This window comes from Ammospiza nelsoni, chromosome 6, assembly GCF_027579445.1.
Source record: "Ammospiza nelsoni isolate bAmmNel1 chromosome 6, bAmmNel1.pri, whole genome shotgun sequence".
NCBI lineage: Eukaryota > Metazoa > Chordata > Aves > Passeriformes > Passerellidae > Ammospiza > Ammospiza nelsoni.
In genome coordinates this window covers 38,794,549-38,819,393 of record NC_080638.1, presented here as the reverse complement: position 1 = coordinate 38,819,393, position 24,845 = coordinate 38,794,549, and the positions used below count along the sequence as shown (strand labels likewise).

Sequence of the window (24,845 nt, the reverse complement as noted above, 5' to 3'; positions counted from 1 at the left end):
TAAAATCTATTCTTAAAATACTAAAAATAATGGTGCCATCTTTTTCAATGGCACCATTATTCCAGCACCCCAAGTTGCAATATTTCAGGTTTCAAACCACAGAAGTTTGGAAAAATGACTAAATTGAAAAAGGCCCAACCCCCCAAAAATAATTCCACCATCAAGGATTTTTTTTTTTTGCTGAAGCTATTTTATAGATTTGCAAAGCTGTCTGGAAAAAGCAGTATAAGTGGAATAGTATCAAAAAGTTGTGTTACGGATTCATTGGATGCTGATATTGCTTCTTCATTAATTATGAAAAAAAAATTCCAACCCAAAACCTTGTGATGACAAGAGGGAGGTATTTCTCAAGTCACATCAGTCTAGAAGGGTTTAGCTAGTATAATTAGAAATTGTCCTATCTCAAATGGCTCAGTGGTTACATAAGATTGTCAAATGAACAAAAGTAAAAATACAACATCAAAGACTATAAAGAGAAAAAAAAAGAGTTAAACAGAAAATAACTCTCTTATATATGCTTATATTTGCTTACAGTTATATATGCTTGCACAAAATAAAATAAGAAACTTATCTTGAAATAAAAGAATCTTAATGAATGATTTTGTTATATTGATGGGGAACTACCAATAAAAGAGATAATTTGAAGGAGGAAATCTTTTTACCTATAATTAAAGCTGTTCTGCTGTTCTACAAAAGCTTTCGCAATACCATGATATATTCAGTCATTTTCCCTCAGCAGCTCATGGAATTCAGTCCTGGCTACTATTTCTTTAATTATTATCATAATCTTTTGTTTCTGTTTACATGCACATATCAAGAGAATCATTTAAGCACCTTTTAACTCAATCATACTTAGGTATAAAGGTAAATTTAAGCACAGCACACAATTCCAAACAAGGTTATCATAAGTGATCACCCAGATGGACAATATGTGCTTTCAGGAATACAATGTTACCAGCTCTGCTTCATTAATAATGATATAAATCAGGAGTATTCACGGAAGTCAGTGGATTAAACAGTTCTAAAAGGAGTGAGAGGAGACACAGGACTGGATTGGTTGCATTTTTTGAGGACCACACAGTGGATGACATTTCCTGCTTCTTAACAAAGCTTTAAAAGTCAGAGGAGTAAGCTTCCACTTAGTGTCATAAATTTCCAAGAGAAAAGGTCTTACGACCTTTGGCAACTTATACTTTTCTAAAATAATTAAGCTTGTAAGACTCAAAGGTTATGTTGAGGGGTTCAATTTTTTCTATTTGATAACTTCTGCTTTTTTCACAAAAAATTTAACACTTCTGAAGTTTAGGCCTAACATGGAAATGCATTCTCATACATTCAATCAGTTGTGTATCCTGAAAAGGTCTGCCTCAAAATATGCTCTGAATTTCTACCTTTTTACTCACTTATGCAACTGAGAAAATGTTTCTTCTTTCAGAGTAAAATTTCAGTTATATACATATGAACTGATTAAGTAAAATCTATTAAAATGTCATTGCAGTCATAATGTAATTTTTAAATTTCAAATAGGAATGCATCTGGCCTTGTTCTTCAGCACAACCAACAAATAACAACAGAGACCGTTTCTTAAAAATGTCAATTCTTTCCAACTAGGGATTTTTCTAGGGAATCAACTCCACGGCTTTATTTACGTTTTTTCCCTAATACAAAGTGTTATTTCTTATGTAATCCATAAAATGTTTTATAAGAAAGATAATGGTGACAAACACCTTCAACATTTCTAAAACTGTATGTCACAAATCACAGCAGAACAATCAAATAACTAATATTCAAAGTATGACATATAGTAATGACAAAATGACATACAAAGAAAGTCTATTGTATAAAAAAGCAAACTAGGTTTGTTTTCTTTTTAATTGTCTTTTTTAGCTGAAGAGAAGTTAATAAAGACATAACTAGTGGGTTATGGGTTAACACAATGAAAAAGGGAATTGTGCCTTCTCTTTCTCTTATATTTCTGGGGGTTTTTTTTAAATTTTGAAACATTTCCCCTTTAAAACAAACCCTACATTTTTCTTCTGCCAATCAGTATTGGCACTAGCTACAATAGAAAACACACTTCATAAAGTTACATCTTTTAGAGAAGTATTCTTGTTGATTTTCTTAATAGCATTGTAAAAGAAAAGTACATAATTGCTAAAATGCAATGAAATCCCCAAGGTAGAAGCATAAGGCCATACTAGTTTCAAATTACTAACATTTTTATACACTAGCTTAATGAATTAGAAATTATTGGAAACTTATTTTAAAGGACAACTACTTTTTATTTAAAGAACTATGAGGTACATGCTACAATGTCAGCAATCCTTACAGTACCATTCTCTTTTTAGAACACAAGAGACTTCTACAGCCCTCTAGACTTAGAAGACCAGCTCACAAGAATCCATATATGCCATTTGAATTCTGTATTAGAAAGATCTGACCAGAAGTTTTCAAAATAAAAATATACGAGCAAAGCTGTGCAGGTGAGCTGATAAAAACAGCATGTGTCCATGTTCACAGCCTACTCCTCCCTCTCTGTGAAGAAATATCTATCTAGACTATTCAAGGGTAAACTCATCTCTGGCATCTTGACCACATAATGCTTACAGTGAATTTAGTATAAGGATCTACGTCAGGCAAGGAATTAATGTTCAAATCATGTATACATCCTCCCCTGAAGGAGATTATAGGCAATTAAAGAGGATGGTTTAAGTGTAGTTTCCAAGTTCTTTGACAGCTTCACCATGTAAAGGAATCCAATGCTACATTTCTTAGTCCTAGAGTATCCTTGATGCTTCTTGGTGTCAAGTGTTCATTCTTCTATTTCAAAGTCTTTGGAAGACAGCCCTCCCACTAACTTAAATAAGTGAAAAACAGTACGGGATTTAAAAAAAGTTATTATTATTATTATTATTATTATTATTACTACTATTGAATTGCTGAAGGAGAAAATACTGAGGGAGAGGGGAGGCAGAAGCTCTTATCTCTGTTACAGGATTTTCTCACTCTCTGAGATTGCTCAGTGCGGCACGAATGGAATTAGCCTTCATACAGTTTATGAAACCGGGACAGTATGGGAAGAGAACTACTTTGTTAAAGAGAAGTTATTTCAGGGTTTCTGGAGATCAAGGCTGACTCAGGAACCCACACCAATTCTCCCAGGAGAATGAGCAGGTAAATATTACAAAGTTGCTTCTCCATGTTGAAAAAAATAGCACCTGTAAGTTCAGTCTTTTCAGATACATTCTTTTTCTTTTGGCATTTAAAAAAAATTCTCTTATTTCCTCACTGTGCTGCTTTTTACATGCCTGCATAAGCAGAAAGCCTTATGCATCAAAATCTTGCCATGAATGGAAAGATTCATGCATAAGTCTGCCCTCATACAGTCTCACAGGAGACTTCTTTCGACCTAAATTGGCCTTTCAAACATAACAGCGCTGCTTCAGAAGACTTGGCTTATCAATTCAGTGACTGTGCTGGCTGGGATCTCTAACTCATGGGGAATAGAGAACCTGCTCCAACTGCTGGTGTAACACTGACAGATGCAGGACCCATATGCCCAAGTCTGGGTAGGATGCCTGTATCACTGGCATCTGGATGTCAGCTTGCCTTTTCTGGCTCTGCTTCTGGCTGTGCTGATAAACCCAATTGTCTGTCTGTTGTGGGTCAGCCTGCTGCTGCCCTGTAGTCGTGTTTTGTGGATTACTCAGTGGTTCCTCTCTGTAAAGGAGTACTATCTGAGCATAGTATGCATCCCTCAATGCATACACATCTAATGGATACACATCTAATTCCAGTATTTCTACTGTTCCTGGTGGTTTCAGCATAGATGATTAAATCTTGCAGGTGCAGCGAATCTGTAGAATGTGTAAATGTTCATTTCCTGTCTAGTGGCTAGGAAGTTATGCTGATACCATCCATTACTTTTTAATCCTAAACAATTTTTTATTGCTAGATATACTGCCTGGGATTGCAAGTGTAATATTTGAATGACCAGAAAGACATTTTTATGAAGAAGAAAACACCCATCATTAAAATGCTCTGTAATAGTGAAAAAATAAAACAACAAACAAAACCTATGTAAAAATTGTACAAAATACTATCGACACCTACTTAGATATTTGCATGAGTCACCCTGGCAGGCACATTCTTGAAACTAAAAGAAATAAAATGTCCTTAGGCAAGAAATAAGAAAGGCTACTTTCTGTTCAGATTTGGAGTCTACCAAAACCAGAACCTATCCTAGAGGGAGGTCACTGAATCTCATTCTAGAACAAGGCTTAATGGTATATGCACTTCTATATCCAGCAACAGCAGCTACAATCACTTCATGCCAAGCCTCCTACATGTAGATAATTTATACCCTCATCAGGAATAATCTATCTGGGAGTTGGGGGAACTTTTGTAGAATGAAAGCCAAATGCTGCTAATTGGCCTTGGCAAACACTGCAAGTGTGGGGGGCAGTACAAAGCCAGTAGCCTAAACGCGCACAGAGCAGACATGCAGCAACCCCCTTCCTCTCCTACAGCGTGTGCCCAGCCTTATGTGGCCTCAAATGCAAATGTGTGGAATCTTAAGGAAACACAAATAAGAATCCCTACAATGGCCACAAAGCAATGCCAGTGACAAGAGCAGGCCTTTCTACAGGAAGGTATATTATCTCCTGCTAGCCAGCTGACATAGGGGTTCAATCTTTCACAGGCGCAGCTTTAGGAGCCTATAACTACGTGTTTAACTAAAATACTCTAAGTTACTTTTGTGCCAACTGCAAAACATAACAATTAATAACCACAAGAAATTAAATGCAAAAACTGTTTTTCATTTTGAGGATGTTAAGCTTGGGTTTATAATAAACAAAACCAAGTACTCCTTTCTTGCTTTGACACACTAATACATTATATCCCTGAAAATTTGAATATTTGATTCTGCTTGTAAAGGATGAAAACCACTGCCTTTATCATTACTGTTTCAGACACGTAAATGTAAAAATTATTTGAGAGACAGAGAACAAAAAAGAGACAGCAAGTTTAGCAGGACAGTCTTTCAATGATACTTTTTCAAGTCCCAAACATTTTCTCAAAATTAACAGAGGACTTACTCTTATTTTCAGAATTGCATGCTGACCATATACTGTCCATAATTAGGACTCGAAATTCTAAACCATAACAGAAATTATATCTTTAAATGTAAAATCTTGGTTACTTTGAATACTGAGACACTGAGTCCCGACTTTCAATATAAATCTCACCTCTACGACCTTCTTTGAGACTGTACAGAGGAAATCTGAGATTCTCTACTACATGTCTGTTACATATCAGGGCTACACTAAAACATTAACTTTGTTTCATTAATTTTCAACAAAACTAACACTTTTTTTATGCTGCGGACTAAGAAGCATTTGCTGTTAGCCTGAAGAATGCTGACAACCAGTCCAATACTGGTAGTGTGATGCCTAAAGTTCTAGCTTTCATATTTTTCAGATTCTGTGCAGACTTAGTGTGTAACTCTGAACCTCATATAAAGTGTCAGCAAGTTCTCCTCACAGTTTAGTTGGACAAAGCAATCCTTTTCCAGCCTGAGAACCAAGGACACCATTGCAGCTTCAGGCCCAAAAAGTGTAAACAACAGCAAATTGAGGAGAGCCATCTGTAAGGATGGGACTCATAGCCTGAAGCTGTAATTGGAGAATTAACTCCAGCATTTAAATGGACCAAAACTTATAAAAGTGTGAAAATCCACGACCATTTGTCCATCTTGGGTAGAGCCATGGCCAGGTTCTTGTACTGCCCAAGGTGTATCCATTGAAGGCCTTTCTGATAAAAACCTACTTTATTCCTTTAACTCTGCCCAGCCTCCGCTCCTCCTGCTACCTCCTAGAGAGGTATCAGTTTGTTATCTCTAGGTATCAGTTTGTCCCTTCAAATCTTTTCACCTGATGTTATTTTTGGAATAGCAAAAAGCCAAGTGGCTCTATCAATGGGCGAAGAGACAGCTCCTACAGCTAAGGTGTCCTCTATAACAGCTATTCTCCACTGTAGGACTCTCTTGCATTGTGAGGAGGACTTCTGAACTCTAGACACAGACATACTCATTTAATCAACTTTTGAGATAATACACTTCAGAACAGAGAGCATGCTCTACAAGCCTGACTCATTTATTTCAACAATATTTGTATTTCCTTAAATGCTATGTACTTAAAAGTCTGTAAAGGTAGTTGCACTTTCCAAGTAAATTTAGGAAAAACTGAACTAAACCTTCAGTTTCTATAGCACTGAGGATGTCTGAACACATAGGTTCCATGTCAATATTTAATTTTCTATTTATTTAGGCCTCACAGTTGAAAACAAACAAACAAACAAACAAGCAAAAAGTGACTATCACCTGATATGATGAAATTACTCAGAGATAAAAGCAGCCTTAAACAATAGCATTCACATGAATCTCAGTTGTCCATGATCCATTTAAGGGTTTTCTGTAAGCAGAATAAAACCCTACCCCTTTCCCAGCTCCCAGGTAAAAAGAGGGCACAGAGTGCTGCCCTTCACATCCATTGCAGAGGAGTATGAATGATGTTTAAAGCCTATTTCTAGTGGTTTATTTTTTACAAGACCTGAAATGAGAAATATTTGAAATCTTTGAAACTGTCATCAATGTTTTCAGAAAAGTGAAGAAAAATATCAGTTAACTTGCTCAGCATGCCCATGAAATATACTTTTCCCCATTTTTATTTATTTATATAAAATCAACACTCTTTTTATTTCTTGATAAATGCTGCAATTGAAAAAAAATGAAAAAAGTTTTCTGAAACAAGGACACTTACTGCCCTCACCTATATCTTCACAAACATCATAGAAGGTATAATTCTTCCTGGTGAACCCACACATTAGTTTATGCTGTCTATACTTTTCAAGCCACCTTACTTCTGAGAAATATAAGGCAAAACCCCAAATCATAGCTGAATTCAGACTCCATTAGAGTTCTGTTGATGTACCAGGAAAAGAAAAATCCTCCTTCAGCTTCTACAGGCTGCAGAAACTCCTCCATTTCTTTTAATGACCTATTCCCTCTGTTTGATTCAATACAGCCCACTGGCTATGGAAATGACAACACTCAGCAGGTGACAACAAAATGGTCAGCAAACAGGGCTGAGATATGTCATTTTCTTCAAATAGTTTCTCAGGAATTAAATGACACATCACTGTATGTGTACATGTCCTGCTCAGATCAAATATTTTTTTATTAAATGAAACTGCACGCTTCTGTATATGTAGTTGCCATATGAAACGCAGGTTTAAGTGTACTGCTCCAAGCTCCAATTGCAAAACAATTTGCTGTTTCCCACACCTCCCTAGTCTCCTTTGAGCATATAACCTCTTGGGCAGCAAGTGCTCAGATGCTCTACCTTTGCCATAAGTCCAGATTGAAAGCCCTGCCCTTATGGAGTCAATCCGATGCATTTGCTATGACTGGGACAAATTGGAGTATGCAAATTAGCACCTTTTGAGTCTCCTGAACCCAGGAAATTCTCTTGCTATGTGTTCCAGCTAATGGACCTGAGATGTCCTTTGTAACAGGGCTGTCTGTGCAACTCCTTTAACCTTTTCAGATTCTGATCTAGCCTTTGTTCCTAGCCCTTTTTAGAATCATGCAATGTATCAAGTTAACCTCTGTTATAATTTAAACTGGTGTAACACCAGAGCCATATCATAGCATGCTGTGGCATTTACACATGTTTAAAGTGCAAAAGAGCATCCAACAGGGAATAGAGGCCCACAACATTAAAATTTCTAAGAGAGGTTTTTCTGCCTACTTGCAGCTTCAAATACTTATCTTTCCTGAATCACTTAAACTAGTACAAAATGCACAATTAGATTTCTAAATTTCTAAATAAATTAACATCAAGTATAAGAGTTTGCTCTTCTACAACAAGAGTATGATCTGAGAAGACTGTCAATCTACAAAGTACTTGAGGAGTGACTGCTGATCAAGCATGAACAGATTCCTAGGAAGATTTTATAGAAATCTACAGAAAGAAGCAGAAAGATGAAATAGCACTATCCTCAAATCATAAAGGGAAAGTAGCTACTGGAGATGCCTCATTCCTGGAAAAGCACACTGCAAAGTAAGACAGTGACCTTTTCTTACCAGAGTCCTATGACTCTTTTCACAACATTTCAGCATTTACACTGACTTCCTGCCTTTAAACTGTGTTTGGGTGTGGTGTTTGAACATAACAAACACACATTTCATGTCACCCCAAATTACTGCTTCCAAGCAGATTGTGCACCTATCTTTCCTCAACACAGCATTTAGTATGCTGATATTCTCCTCTCTTGCTGTTGTTGTTGTTTTTTTTAAGATTTTATTCCTCATTTAATATTCTTTGGTCCCATCCACTTAGAATTGTATCTTTTCTAGGAAGTTATACTTTCATCAGAATATATACAATCTCTTACATCATTAATCCATCATTGTTCAGTTTATACTAAGGCACTACAGCATCCCATTTCTTACTGTTATATCTCTGTTTTGGGATCACTAAGTTGAACTCTATAATCATCAACTATTCCAGAGAAAACATGGTTGCATACTAAATGCTTTTGATTTTGGACAGAGATGTAGATTAAATAAATGCCTTTTCTTCCCCTTTGTTCAGTTTCTGGACTGCATTTTGTTGAGAGCATTTGGTGTTCCCTTTGGTTTTGTACCCAAACTCTCTGGATGCCACTTAATGTAAGGAAGAAAACCTAAATATAGGCTGTACTTGAAAATTAGGAGGTTCAGATTCAAAATCTAAGTGCATAAAGTAGACTCAATATTTGTCTTATAGAAATCATTCCCTCATAGAACTTTTATATGATCTACAAACCTTCAGTTCTGACTTCCTCTGTACTTGTTCTGTCTCATTGCAGTTATGCACTGCTCTTCACCAACAGAAAGTTTAGCATTGCTTTGCTGAGTGGTTTGATCTGCAACCACATTTCCTCTTAATTAATCTATTTAATTTCCACTTTATTTTTGGCTACTGGAGCATAACTTAACCTCTACTTCATCCCAGAAATTTTTACTTTCAGACAGCACAGATCTGTGCTCTCCCACATATCCTTAATTTTGTCAGCCTTTTCACATTTTCCTCTTTTTGTCTGCCTTTGACACATGCTAACAGATGTCAGTCAGTAGTCTACCCCTTTAACCCAATGCAGACAAGAAGCTGAACGGTCTTCTTCATTCTCAGAAAGTGTGTACCACTGACATCGTCATTAGCAATTGCCCTTCTCAAATTTCCAAGCCAGTAGAAGTCTTTTCTCCTGACACCTTTTACAGCCTGGAAAAATCCTCCATCAGTACTACCATCTGCTGCTTCCTCACCTTTAGTCTTGTGTCACCATTTCTGTGTTGACTAGTGTTATACAGAGAGAACCTCATTATGTAATATTCAGAATGACTGAAAATAGTAAATGAGAAGATAAATCTTCTCCTAATATTTCATAGCACTCCAACACTTTCCCCTCTCTTTTCCCACTTTTTAAATTTTCTTGTCAGATGGGACTCCCTATAATAATTCAAATTTTGGAAGAAATGAGACTCCCACTCAACTATAGCCTAGCCAGTCAACTTTTTTTTTTTCTGTATTGCCTCTATTTAATTAAAACACTACAAAGTTTTACACAACATTTGTGGGGAAAGAAAAAATTTAGAACTTTTTATCTAATTCACTTATGATTATTCATACTGCTTGGCTGATTTTAACACTTAACTAACAATGGGCTTCCAAGGCAAAGTATTGGGTACTTTTTTCCCTTCAGAAGAAGGTTCTGTTTCTCCATTACACTGTTAATTGTGTGCAACTCCTGTACCATCCACGATTGTTCACTACTGCAAAAATGTAAATAACTTGCTCTCTTTACTGTTCTCTAATTTGCCTTAAATAGACATTTTCACAAATTTTTCCCAGTCTAAACTGGTTGCATGCTCAACACACATATTTATAATGTATGGAGAACTTTACTCACACACTCTCCAGCAAAATGACTTTTTCAAAAATGAATTGTGTCATTGTCTCAGTATATTCTAATCTAGTTATTATAGATTAATAGCAACATCTTCCAAACATGATTAAATACTCTAGGGAAATTGTAGAGTGAATTCTCTCCCATTTTTTGTATAGAAAGCTTGATAGAGTACCCTTGTTCCAAAAAGTAGGTCTATAATTCTACAAAAATCGTGGCAAGAATGGAGGACAAGAAACATTTGGACAACAGAGAAATGGTATGAAAGTTCCCTTCAAATTTGGTATTTCATTCTACACCTTCTGTGTTTGATAACATTGAATTACAAACTGGATGATAAAACAGCATTAACTTGAGGAGTATGTGAAAACATTTTCCTGATAACAACTTCCAATTTTTCTGGCTGAAGATGGGAAAAAAACTTTTATTTTTTAACTACTGAGATATTAACTTTTGTTTGCATTTCAAATCTTTGTTTGCATTCAGTTGATCATTCCTGTGACCCTGAGTACTTATGAGAGTATCACAAATATGGTTCAATCTGTTATTTGCAGCTATCACACAGCTTGAAGAGGTGGATGGGATCAGCCCCTTGAGCAGGATTGTAGACACAGCTTTGCTTCACTTTAGGAGTGCAGGTGGATGGGGTACTAGCTCCCTGCAAACAGAAGATTGTTAGAGTGCTCCCTTGGAGTGAAGAGACATTAATTTTCCTCTTTCCTGAGAAATTTGACATACAAGTTCATCTGACATACTCCAGAAAACAAACCAATGACCATACAGCTACTCTGTATGGTACTAGCATCACCTGGAATGATTCACTAGAAGCCACAGATGTCCTATTCATCTGCACATTTACCTCACAATTAATAAGGGCCCCTCTCTGAAGCACAGTACTATACTAAATTGAAAAACGGGTTATATTTGTACAGTTTCATGTCAGTCTTATTACTACTGTAGTGGATACATTAATAAAAAATAGTTAGAAAAAGAATATCAAACTATTAGGATAAGAGGTGTTATTCAATTGTTCACAATACTAGCAATTCATTAGGCTTCCACAGGATGAGGGTGGTTTCCTTATTTATTGACTTTAAATAAAGAAAAGCTGAAATAATATCAATGGGTTTAGTAGCCCATGGCTTCTCTATAGGATGAAGGTAAAGATACAATTAAATCTTCCATGAAGTTCTATCCACTATCAGAGGCTTCCAGTGGACTGAAAAGCATGTGAACCAAGACTGCCCTTCAAGCATGAAAAGTCTGGGACTACTGCATGGGGTAAAGCCATATTGCAGCATTTGAGCCATTTCTAGCTTCCAGATAGCTCAAATTCTGCTTCATTCTAGGATGACATTCCATGATCAAGACTGTGGTGATTCAGGGGTTTCTAGGAAGTAAAACAAGGGCTTACAGGCCTTGTGCACATTTCAGATGACTTTGTGGGGTTGTCTTGGACACAACTGGACATCTACTACAGCTATCCTCTCTACATTGTTAACCACTTCATTAAAGATAAGTGGTTTGTAGTTTGTGACTTTTGACTCAATGAAGAATACAACCTATAGGGTCAGATTGTTTTCACTGAGGTTGCTTTTCCTCGGATCTTAATGGGAACCTGATTTTTCTTCTCTCATTGAATCTGATACTGCAACTATCTTACAAAAGACAAAATACTTCAAAATATTTCACCACAAAATACTTAATGGGAGAGAAATGTACAGCACAAAGTAAAAAGGAACTGCAAGTCTCATAAATTTTCCAAGATAACAACATTCAAGAAGTCTTCCAGCTTCTAGGAAGGTAGGTGGGGACCTTTATGGAACAGAGGAGAATTCAGTAATTGTCATCCACTTGTAAATCATGGGCGCACAACAAATCTTGCTATGGGAATAAATGAGATTGGTAGTTGGCTTTTTTCTCTGTCTAGTTCAGTAGTTCAATTCTATCAAATGTATCAAAATCATCTAATGTGCAGTAACTTTAGGGACATGGCAGAAATTGACTATGGTCTTCCAATTAGTTTCATTTTGGATTATGTTTTGGTTTTTTTTGTTTTTGTTTGTGTGTTTTGAAACTCATTGTAAAAATCTACATCATAAGAGTCGTCAGTGCTCGCATCTTGTGGAACATGCCCACAAAATGAAGAAAAGGATACACTTTTTGTTGCACTGACACTTTGCTATCTGTCCAGTACAAGGATTTCTTCAGACAAAATGAGGTAGCACAGTATAGATGATCTAAGACAACAAGTGTCCAAGTTACTGTGTATGTAATATGTGCATAATGCTATATGAAAGTGTTAGTTTCTTAACAGTTGAACTTCATTGTGATTAATTCCAAATATTTAGTTTTTAAAAAGGCACTGATGTTTTTAAAGGAAGAAACATATATTTTCAAAATACTAAAATTTTTTAAAAATAATGTACATTATACTTTTAATTGTTTTACAGTTCAAATTGTAAGGTGTGTTCTTTTTTGTTCAAGAATTTTAAAAGCAACTAATTTAAATATGCAAAATTATCTTGAGTTGTTCATACGTGAACTTAAAAGCCATGCAACACAGGAAAATTAAGTAATTATGCCTCCAAGTTATTTACTGCAATTAAGCTCATTTATCATATGCAAATTAGTGCAAACTGGTCTCATTAGTTACTAAATTACTCAATATGAGCTGAACAATGTAGCACTCCAGTTTGTAATGAAAAATCCCTGTAGAGGCAAGCAGTATCAATTAAGCTAATTTGCATATGCAAATATATTCACTAACTTTCCCTTTTCTCTATATTTAGTTCTACATTTCCTGATCATTCCTGATTATAAGAAGACTATGGGGTTACTGACCCTTTTTCACACCTTCTCAATAGCAATGAAGTTACAGAAAAAAAATCCAGAGATCCTGAAAAATCGATGAAAATCTTGCTAATTTTTACAACCAATTTAAACCAAATTTTCAATAGCAGGTACCAGAAATAATTTTTTTGCTGGATTTAGTTGATAGACAGATATATGTACAGAAATATAAAAAGAAGACATCTATTCTCATTATAACACCACTTTTCACAAGAAAAAGAATGTACAAGACAAAAAAACCAAAGCTTATAATTTGGCAAATCAAAAATCTTGTCAAAAATTAATTAACATATTGCCATTATCTACTTTTCTACTCCATTACATTCCACTCTACTATTCATAATTCAGGTGATTTTACTGGGAAAACATTTAAAAGACATTGCACTGACATAAAGATTCTGATGTAATAATGTTTGAGCAGTCATCATTTGCGCTGTCTTTTTTTCCAGAAGCACAGAGTGAATAGCACCTTTGGCTTCAAACCTACCACTGGGAATCTCTTCAGCACGATATACAGCAATCAGCTGTGGCTTGGAGATTTTTTGACATAGACTCGCACAATTTTAGACTGATTCAGGTTAGAAGGGTCCTTAAAGATCACCTACTTCCAACCCCCCTGCCATGGACAGGGACACCTTCCACTATCCTAAGTGGCTCAGAGCCCCATCGAACGCGGCCCTTGAGCACTGCCAGGGATGGGGCAGCCACAGATTCCCCAGGCAGCCCGCGCCAGAGCCTCACCACTCTCACCAAGAGGATGTGCATGTGGCTTGGATGTCATACGTAAGCGAAGTATAAGCCTCTTGGTATATCTAGATTTGTACAAAGGACAAATGCAAAGATGCCTTACTCAAATGAAGCCCTTTAAAAGTATTAAATTTCCTTTTATCAGGTTTTCAGTCAATTTTTCATCTCTGAATTGATGTAAAGGTAATGGTGTGTTGATTATTTTTGTAGTTAATGAAGTCTGCCATTAACGGAACAGATTTAACTGTAAGATCCCTGGGCACAAATGCTATCTCAGACCAAAATCGATTACTTTTTAACTTTTATTTTTCTCATGACAGGTAGAGTTTTACTTTACTATTTTCTACACTTAACTGCATATGGGAGAAAACCTTAGCACCTGTATCAATCATCAATTAAGCAGTATTTATACATTTGATTCCTAAATAATAGAAAAAAAAATCATGGATGAAGGCATTCTTCATTCAATGATGACTAGGCATTATATATAAATACATGGATTTAATATGTATGGACATGACTAATGCATATAATTTATACCTAGATGTCACTGACACTACCTATTTGTAGACTCAAAATAGAAAAATATCACAATATGTGCCTCCATTTCTGTTTTTGTAACCTCATCTTAAATAAACTATATCCACTTTTTATAAATATACTGTATTATGCATATCTGTCTATCAATAAATTTTGAAGTACCAAAATATTAAAAAGATTAGAGAGGTCCTTAATTTCTGAGTTTACACTTAACCAAGTCTTCAAAGTACTAATAGCAAAAGGGATTACACCAACTATTAATTAAAATTATTCAGATAGCAGACTCTGGAACCAAAATTCCCAAAGTATAATCAAGGTTGTTTACTCCACCTGCAAACAATACTTATCATGATACTTAATGGAAAATAATTTCTATGAGAAGCAGACTAGGTGAGAACATGTTAGAACCATATTCCACCACAAAGTCTATCCAATTGCTATTTTAAAAACCATTTTGTCTTCTGGTGATTATATTACTACCTATTAGGCCAAGGCAGTAGTTTGAAGTTCATTGTGATCTGTTTAGAAGTGGTACATTTGAATGCATGACCCATCACCTCCCAAGGGTTGATTGCTCTGCTAAAATAAGACAAAATCTTAACAAATTTTGATAAACCTGTCACCACTATTAATTCATATTGTCTTTTATCCATCGTCAAGGGTGTATCTCGCAAATATCAGGGTTGAACTGCCTATTATCAACTGAGAGATTCATGGAAGTACTTTGATAAAAACATCATCTTCTTTGAAAAGACCACACCTTAACAGGCTAATGGCTAAGGCTAATGGTAATTTTGATTTAAAATCCTCAGTTTTGAGAATATAAGTGCAACACAGGGGTTTTTTTAGTAATAGTATGATGAAGCTATGTCCTGAAAACACCTTAATTTATCACAAATCAATTTTTTAAAACCTAAAAAAAAACTCAAAAAGAAAACCCAAAAATCCCAACAATCCATAAATGGAATATAGTTTAAACAAGTATGAAAGTCACCAATTGTTTAATACACAGTAAGTGTAAAACTTAAATAGTTTTCAAAGTGGCCATCCCAGGATTTTTCATTTTCATCTATAAGAGTCATACTTAATACGTAAAAAGTGTAAATAAATCAGTCTCAATGAGGTTTCATTTATATATGAGTTATAAGTAATGTTGTAAAAAACATACCTTTAGGATATATGATATGTTTAGACACTCAACATACTGAGAAATTACATAAACTGAAATATCATAAAACTGCTAGTTCTTCATTTTTTTTCTGCGTATATGAGACAACATAGCAGTGTTCCTGCCTAATATGCAAACATAGTACTGTAGATAATGGTGCAGATCTCTGACACAATAACTACAACAAAAGTATTTGCTTACAGAATCAAAAACTTGACCTAGACCTCTGCCAAGAGTGCACAACTAAGCAAATAATTTCATTCATAATTCCTGTTCCGAAGAGAAATTAATTCTACTAGTTAATTTAATGTTTTCCTAAAATTATCTTTGTTGCCATTCTGCATTTAGTTACTTTATAAAGACATGAAAATTCTGACATTATCTATAGTGCTTTTGAATACCACAGCTGAGTTAGTACAGAGATAGCTCTCAATCATTTCAAATTAAGTGGAATATTTCTCATGATAATATCCTAATTTACCTCTCTCGTACCTCTCAAAAGATAATACACCAGACAATATATTTGCATTGAGAAGCTGTGTACATTGCTAAATAAGAGCAGTTATTCAGTGCCACACTTAGAAAAGACTTTGTGGGTTTTATTTCCTTAGGGCTGGGTTTGCCTTACTGCAGGGCACATCACATTTTCTTCTTAACTGCTCCACATTTGATCACTTCAATGTAAGAAAGGCTGTAGTAACCCTGGCAAAATAAATCACGCACAAGAATGTTTCCATCAGCTTATCATTTTTCAGTTGAGTCTTCCTGGAATATGATGACTTGTGTCATGTGACAAACCTGATTGACAAATACCAGACCAGTTTTCAGCCCACAGCTAAGGACACCTAAGAGGCATGCTTTCATCTTTTAATCTCTGCAGATTGCTCCAAATTTGAGATATATAATTGTGACAACTGGGATTTCGTGGAGAAAAGCAGTGCTCATAAACCAAAGTGGGGAAAAAAACACCAACCCTAAATTGATACATGACATAAGACAAAGCACCAACACAAAATACTAGCTTGTACACACACACACACAAATACATAAGGGCATTCTGCAAACAAACAAATTCTAACACCATTCTAAACAACAAAATATTGTGATTCAGCTAACGTAACACTCGCCTTGCCTCTCATTAACAGTCTCCCAATTATGGACTTTCAAAATAGAAGAAATATGAGCATAAAAAAAGAACTCATCAATAGAAGTGCTGACAACAATACTATTCAAATTATTGGCAGATATATGACTAGATAGATATTTTGATTTTTCTTGGAAAAGCCTTTTTTTTACCTGTAATATATGACTTCCCAAATGTGATTCAAAAACTTCAATGGCAAGGGCACTGGGACTTCTCCTGCGCTGGGCACCTATAACTGAATAAAAAACAGTTATGTTGCAAGGTCTGCACATTTAGTTCTCATGCATCCTCATCACTGACATTAACCCCTTAAATGTTTTGCATCTTAATACACTGGTGGTTAATTTAAATTTTGCCTTCTACATAGCACATAAATTTGGTAATTTAATATGTAATTTAAGACTCAAATATGTAGGATTAAAAAAGGAGATTTTTAGAAAACAACCTATTTAAGTGTCCAATGAATCTGGAAATTACTTGTTTGTTCAGATATATCTCGAATCCCTGTAGGCTTACGGTAATGAAAGCATGTAGAATTTAGTGAAAAATACTATTGAAAAAGAGGCTATACATATTGTAAATGTTTTGAAATGTGGGATAAGAACTAAATAATTCTTATGAATTAGGAAGTTTATTCCACTAAACATCTGAGAGGTTTATCTGAACATGTTATTATTTGAAACTGAAATGAAATAAACACAACATTAAAAAGCCAACATTTATAGATACATCTAGTATTCAAATCAAAGTTCTCCTCCTCCTGGGATATTTTAGTATCCCAGATACTCATGTTAGTTGCTGGATAGGTACTTGAAACTTCAGCGTCTAAATTATATAGTTTAAAAGTACAAAGTGACTAATAGGTAGTTATGCTTTGAAGGCAGCAGTGAACAAAAAAAAGGCTGAGAAATCACAAAACTAATATTCTGTTAAACTCTGTATGCCAGGCACACAAAGCCAGAAATTAAGTCTGTATATAATCAAATATAGCCATCTACTGTAAGCTGAGGCTTCTTAGGCCTGGGCTATCTTTCCCACATGAACAGAGAAAGCCAGAACATAGAAAAGATGGCTCAGGGCTGCAGGAAACTCTCTTTCCTGTCTTAGTGACAAAATCAGGCATATCCACAGCAGACAGAAGAGGTGAAGTTCATTCTGCATCCTTCTAAGGTATGTGAAAAAGCATTTACATCCCAAGACCCTGATGAGAGACTAATGTCTCTGAAACCATCATAGCACTAGTTCATCTTCACGTATTGTTGTCTTTACAGTGTATGATAAGAAAAATGAAATATCAAGGATCTGCTAAAACAAGCAGAATGAATGACTGCCATTACTGAACAGGCCAATTTAACATGAACAGAAACAAAACACAGAGCAACAATTTCTAAGTCTTCTGTGATACTGGCTGCCAAACATGATATCAGTAGGAAAAGATAAATGCCAAGTAATGATAGTCATATTGACCTGAAAATGTAACATCATTCCTTATTGATGTTTCATGTAATTTCCTTGCAGGAAATTCTAAGCTATTTATACTGAGCAAACAGGTGGCTTCATAGCTAATAGATTCAGGCAATAGCTCATAATTACAAATGGAGACTGCTGTAGGGCTGGTATTTCTGAGTCCTCCTCTTTTCTCATATCCAAGGACATAGACACCAACACCTTGAAAGAAAACTCTTCAAGACTGTATTTCTTAGAAAAACTTTATCTTAAGTTTTGGGACTAAACAAAATATGTGTCACTGTAAAGATTTTCAGTATTCTGATCATGATTGCTGTCAGCATGATGCTTTGTACAGTTATTTCATTTATAATCTATCAGAAAAAAAAAAAAAAAGTTGTTTCATTTATAATCTCTCAGAAACAAAACCAAAACAAAACAAAACAGAACAAAAAAACCCCAAAAAACAAAACCAAACAAATTCAGTTTTGGCATGCTAGACATTGTTTCATAATAGTCTCCATATGAGCATTGTAAAGACCAAAAAATCCCTCAACCTGTAAACCTGCAACCCCTCTCTGAAATCCTTTAAGTCCTTCCATTCTTCCAGCTAGACTGCATCATGTTTTCCACACACTGGCTAAACACACCACCATTTGGAATTTACCTTTCAATTAATTTTCTGTTTCCTGCCCATATCCTTCCGTTACCATTTTAAAGTGTATCCATCACATATTGAATCCAATTCTATGATGTCAATTGCAGGGTTTTAGCATTTGAGTATCATAATTTGAATGAAGTGCGTGAAGTCAGGGCAGCCCTCTTTAAAACAGTATCTTGAACCTTAAATGACATGTACAGATAAGGCATCAGTCCTTCACAATTGGGACCCTCAGTTCTATACCTCAAATGAAATCACTTTAAAGTCAGTGAGTTAACTAGAAAACAAGAGAGGGTCAGATCTTAGCTTTAAAATTTGTCAGTTAAATCCTCCATCGATGACTGCAGGCTTGGGGCTAGTATATATATAGACAAATATCTTGTAGTACTTTCATGCCATTCAGTTCACTGACATTTTTACAGCACTAGAACTCTTGGATTTATGTGTCTTGCTCTTAGTCAGGTGATGTGGGGTTCTCATGACAGTTCCTAATTTTTTGACCATGATAATAAGTTACACAGAAAACAATTATGTTTTTGGTAGCCATGCTGCAACTCTTTTTTGATAAATTAATAAATATTAAATATGTACCTTATTTCATGCACTTCCATAACTATAATTATTCATGTTTTGAGGAATGAGACAAGAATATTGAGACAAATACAGAATAAGGGAAACTTAAATTATTTAATCATCTGGATTCATTGTCTTATTATTTTACTTACTTGAGCTTTCAAATTTTCTTGATATCTCTTTGCAGCAGAAGAAAGATGCTATTTTGGATATATAAGTGCATACCACATTGATACCTTTCAGAAACATGGCAATCTCACAGTACAGTCACAGCACAAAACCTCTTATACGCATGGAATGAATTGCTGGCATGCCAATAGATGAAAGGAAGACATAGACTGAAATGTTTGGATTAAAAAGCAGGCCCAATGTTATTTTATTCTAAAATTTCAAAACATAAACTATAAATACTGAACTGGTTTCCATCACACAAGCCACAGCTAGTCATTTAAATCTCTCACCCTGTGGATGGAACCATCAGCAGCCACAGCTCAGCCACTCACAGAAAACTTGAAAAGCAAGAGATTTAAGATTTATTTCAAAAAATCTATAAATCAAAGTAGCTCAGCAACCTTCACAGACCTAAAGGTGTGCATGCACTCTTTTTTTCTTAAATGTGGATTCCTTTTTTAAATGCAGACTGTTTATAGAAACAAAATACTGAAGGCATGAAATAAATTTCTCCTGCTGAGTTACAGGAAGCAGGGGAAATTAGGATGTGGAGAAGGCTGAAGAATGTGTACCAAACTCCAGAAGGAGTCACAATGGAAACAAGTTCCAAACCCAGGTTAAATTCTTCCAAGCTTCTCCTATTTTAGCAGTATGAACAAACATCTCTGAATAGACTTTTTCACACGTAGTCATATTTCGTATTGCCTACATTTAGTTGACAACATTTAATGCTTGAATGCACAAATTAATCAAAAACTTGGTTGAAACAATATTTGTACTAAACACTGACTTTTAATAGTGACAAGAAGATAGAAAGATTGCTTTCACATGTGCACTTTGTAGTGCTGGAGCAGACGAATCTATCTATGAAAATGTTTTACTTTCCATGGCATTGGACTATGACCTTTACTATCCAAACTGACATGTCTATTCCTGGCATGAGATTATTCCATAAAAGAAAAAAATTTTAAGTGTTCACTAGTTCCTCTTTAAAATTCCTCCCTCAATGACTAATCTATGCATAAGGTGAAGGAAGAGCCACCTCCCTTTCAGACTGTCTTGGGGGCAGTCTAAGCATGCTTAATGCAACCTCAAGAGCATTTGCAATTGTGCTACAAAAAGTGAGAAACCATGGAAAAGAAAAACATAGATGGCCTAACAAAGATTTCTGTGCCTCCTGAAAAGGAAGGATCTCCTCTTAAACACAGCTCTAAGGTGTGGGAGTACAGACCAAAGACTGATGTTCACTATGCATTTCCACTGGTGAAGACAGAGTTCTAATAAAGCACAAGCCGTATTCTTTGATCACTAGGAATGGAAGAGCAGCACAAGAGCACTATTATCAGTTTCCCCTAAAAAACTCCTGTGAGATTTTGCATGGCATCCCTCCACATAAACTGCTTTTGTGGAAAGTTTTGGAAAACTCAAATGAAGAGTTTTAAAATTCTGTTGCTTTAATAATAGTTTCAAAACTAAACTGAAATTAAAAATTCTTTTCCCTAAACCTTTATTTACTCCTAAAAGCTTTTTCACAATTCCCTATATTTTTTATTTAATTTTGTTGATTTTTCTAAGAAGAACTTTTTGTACACTTGGAAGCAGAGGTGGACTTAGGGCCACCGCACTGCAAACTTTTAGACAATCCACTGTCTGAAGAATTATAAAGAACAGAGGTCGTCTGAAGAGCTCTAATTATGACTGCCAATAAAATCAGACTTTAATTAGCAAAGACTGAACAGATCTAGATAAATATGAAAGTGTATAAACATCCCACCAAAAAAAAGAAAATTACCAGTTTTATTCACAAAATATGTAACCATACCAGGCTAATTGCACAGCAGCTTCACATAGGATTGGCTAATATTTTTCCCCATAGGTATCAACAAAATTCATGATGTTGTCAGATGAGAGAGCATAAGAAGCAGAATGGCCTGATGATTTTATGTGCAAAACAGTTCACAGCATGAGTGTGGCGATAATCTTTTAAATATTCTTTCCCAGAATATAACATTTTTTTGTTGTTTTAGAGTAGAAAGAAAGATCTATTGAAATAACAATGCAATTTCTAATATATTTTCCTTGTCATAGAGTAGATTCTACATGAAAATGTATCTTTTGTGATTTCTATGAACAACTCCAAACGTTCATGAAAGGAAATGGAGGTGAATTTGGCAAAGTGGTTTGGAAGAGGTACTTTGTCATCTTGAAATACTGGGGCTTTCTGATGAGACATAATGAGTAATTTGGAAATTTTTAAAAGCTGTGTTTTAGAAAATACAGATACACTGACTACAGGGCTAAACTGAACAACAGAGGATTCAATCTCAGGGAAGGATGAAGTGTAATTAACATTACACTCCAGTATTTCTGCATGCTAGGATTCACAGAAGCTTTTAAAAAAAATACTTCATGTTTAATACCTTTTGATGAATATTTTTTCCCATTGACAGTTCCTTGCTATCCCATTTAAGACTGATTCTAAGTTTTGAAAGAAATCTCCAGTAAGAGAGAACCCCTCTGCCTAGAAGTTGAGGACATCTGGTATACAAGATGTGTATTCAAATCCTGATCTAAAGTGACATAAGAGATGAGCAGCATGATGTAAGCAGAGGTGTTGCCCTCTGATTTGGAAAGCGTATCCAAAGAAATTACATTATGTCACCAGTTACCTCACTGTAAGCCATCATATGATCCAAAATTTAGGTCTCTTATCCACCTTCACAGATGGGAAGAAGAAATAAATCTTAGATGGAGCTGCAACATATGTGGAAAGGAATTTTATCTTGGTTTAGTAAAGCTATGGGAATCATTAATACTGTGCCATTAACAAAGAAGTATCACAGCAATAAAGCAGCAGAACAAATTTGTCGCAAAGGACTACATGTAAGATGTATAATGCAATATATGATAATCAACTTGCAAAGCTAACAATAGCACTTCAAATCTATATTTTGTGTACAAGAATGCCTCAGATTCTAGATATCCATCTTCTGTTCACTGTTAAAGAACATGAATTCATTACTGGGTAATCCATGACTGAGAAAGTAAACCTAAACTTTCCATGGAATAGCCAACTAGCTGTCAAGAATATATTGGTTAATTAATGAAAGTATTATGCAACACAATTACAAGTGTGCTTTATTATTTTCAGTAGTTCATGTCTGAAAAAGCTACAGAAATTAAAATAATTTTTAGCAAAACTTGCTTTTCAAATTCAAGCTGCTTAATTCTTTTAAACTTATTTTTAACAGCTTTTTTAGTTTCAATAACTTAAATTGATCAAATTGAAATGTTGTCAAAAAGCAGAAGTTATTATATTAATTGAATATTAATTGTTAATTGAACTAGAATAATTGAAGACATAATATGTATTTCCCTTGAGAAACATTCAAAATTAATGGAAAAAAGAAGCAAGATAAATGACTGTCATAGTGTAAGTTTTCGTCTGTTTTAGGAGCCTGTTCCTTTTCCAATTACCTTCATTTGGTTTATAGGTCTGCTCCTTCCCACAGGATTTGTTCTTTAGGAGGTGGGGGTAGGGTGGTTGGGAGGAGTATATAAGAAAGTCCTAAATATCTCTTTCTTTTTTCCTCTTTTTTGAACTTAAAATTAGAAACCCCAATAATGAAATAAGTATATTTTGTGTTCTCTCCTTGATAACTAGCACTGTTTCTTAATTAGCACATGTACGTTGAAAAGTTTACTTCAGAGACTTTTTTTTTCTGTTCACTGTAAAGGATGAAATCTTTGCTGTGCAAGAATTTTCAGTCATCTAAGCAAAGAGAGTTCTCCATCTGTGGCTGGGGGCGGGAGCACTGGCCTTTCTCCCACACTGTGGTAGTTACTATAGGAACTATTGTGCCTCCTTCAAAAGGGCTACAGACAGGGTGATTAAAATTCTTCATGGGAGAACCCCCACTCTTCTCCCTGACAATGAAATTCTTCAGGGACAGGGCTAAGCCTCCAGTTCAAGAATGGCAGCACCTGAGGGAGTGATGTGGCAGACAGAATCACCCCTTCTTTAAATTGAAGCACAGGGCAAAAAAATACAAGGGCCCATACTCCTGCATTCATTTTATTCCCCTCCCATGAAATTCAGAAACATTGGCAAGAACTAGTGAGAAACAGAGAAGGAATTCATAACTTCATACACTCCCCAATTTGTTGAGGACAACGCAGAAAGTAAAGAACAAATACTTTCAATTCAAATCAAGGAAAATAATTAAAGTGAGATAGAAGCTTCCTAGGAAATCCATCTGCTGTAAACAGATCAGGAAAAAGTCTACAGAAGTATGGAAGAGAAAGAGATAAACTAGAGACAGATAGGTAAGGCCAGGGAGAGGGACACACAAAGGTAGGGTGAATCAAGGGCTTAAAAACCTAGAAATTTATCAGTCCTTTAGATAAATGTCCATTCCGAGAGATTTGGCTCTACCAGCAGAAAAAAATGCATAAACATTACAATTGCATGAAGAAATTAGTGATGAGTCTGGATCATTTATTCAGATATCACACTAAGACCCTTACTGGAATAATAGTTCTATTGTCTTGTTTTTAAACTAGTATCAAAATTCCTCTGAAAAGAAAACCGCCGCCACCCCTTTACAGCTCCAATGCTACAGAGATGGCTAGTGTCACCGGTTCTGTTCTCAGGAGGAGGACAGGGTATTAACATCAAGTCAGAACAGTGTTATATAGTGTCAGACTATACTTGCTGGTAAAACTAAGAGGCCTGCATCTGTTGTCTTCCTTTTTTTTTCCAGTCTGATCCCAAAGGTTCATGTTATGACATTTGTAACATCTGCTACAAATGCGGAGGTAAGTCAGGCACAACCTTATTACTTCCAATCTAACGCTCCATCCATCCACAGGGCTTTCATATGCCACTAGTATGTCAAGGCGACCAAAAAGCTGTTCTATCTACATGAGGCAAGGTGTAATATATTTCTGAAAGTCAAGAAGAAATCCTGCTTTTTTATGTCTCCCCTTCTTTTGTTGTATTAAATTTTGGCAATGTTATTTCAGAATATTCTGTGAACAAAACAGCGAGCTGCTCCTACTTAGAGCCAATACAATTGCCTTTTTGTGCCTTAGACAGTGGTGTGCTGAAAATTGGCAAGCTGTAATTCACATCCTTCCCTGTTTTCACTAACACTGAAACATATCCAAATTCCCCTACCAGACCCTTCTATACTGAGGTCTGGTTTCTTGCACATCCCCCTTTTCCTGCCATACTTCTCCCATGATTTGATGGGCTCCCTGCAACATTTTACTGACAAACTTAACTTTTTTCAGTGTTCAGTGGTAAAACTCAACTCCTGATAGACAAAAAAATATTTATTTCACCTGTGGTACCAAAAACTAAATGAATAAGGAAAACAATAAGAGGCTTTATAACTAGCATTATTTCTATTAGCTTCTATCTATTTCTTTCTATGAACTTTTATTCTATCTATGAACCTCTATTGTTATACCCACGGTATTTGAAGATTCCAGTATTCCACTGCTAGTGGGCTAGGGTGCTGTATGCT

General features: G+C 35.4%; 1 protein-coding gene across 3 annotated transcripts in view; it reads right to left on the bottom strand.

Annotated features, from left to right (window-relative positions):
* The window catches only part of NPAS3 (neuronal PAS domain protein 3), a 586,683-nt gene that overhangs the window by 275,996 nt on the left and 285,842 nt on the right, over window positions 1-24,845 (bottom strand). For all 3 annotated transcript variants that reach the window (XM_059475172.1, XM_059475171.1, XM_059475170.1), the window contains one exon: window positions 16,616-16,698. In XM_059475172.1, coding sequence (XP_059331155.1) covers window positions 16,616-16,698 — 83 coding nt within the window. The remainder of the gene's footprint in view (window positions 1-16,615; window positions 16,699-24,845) is intronic.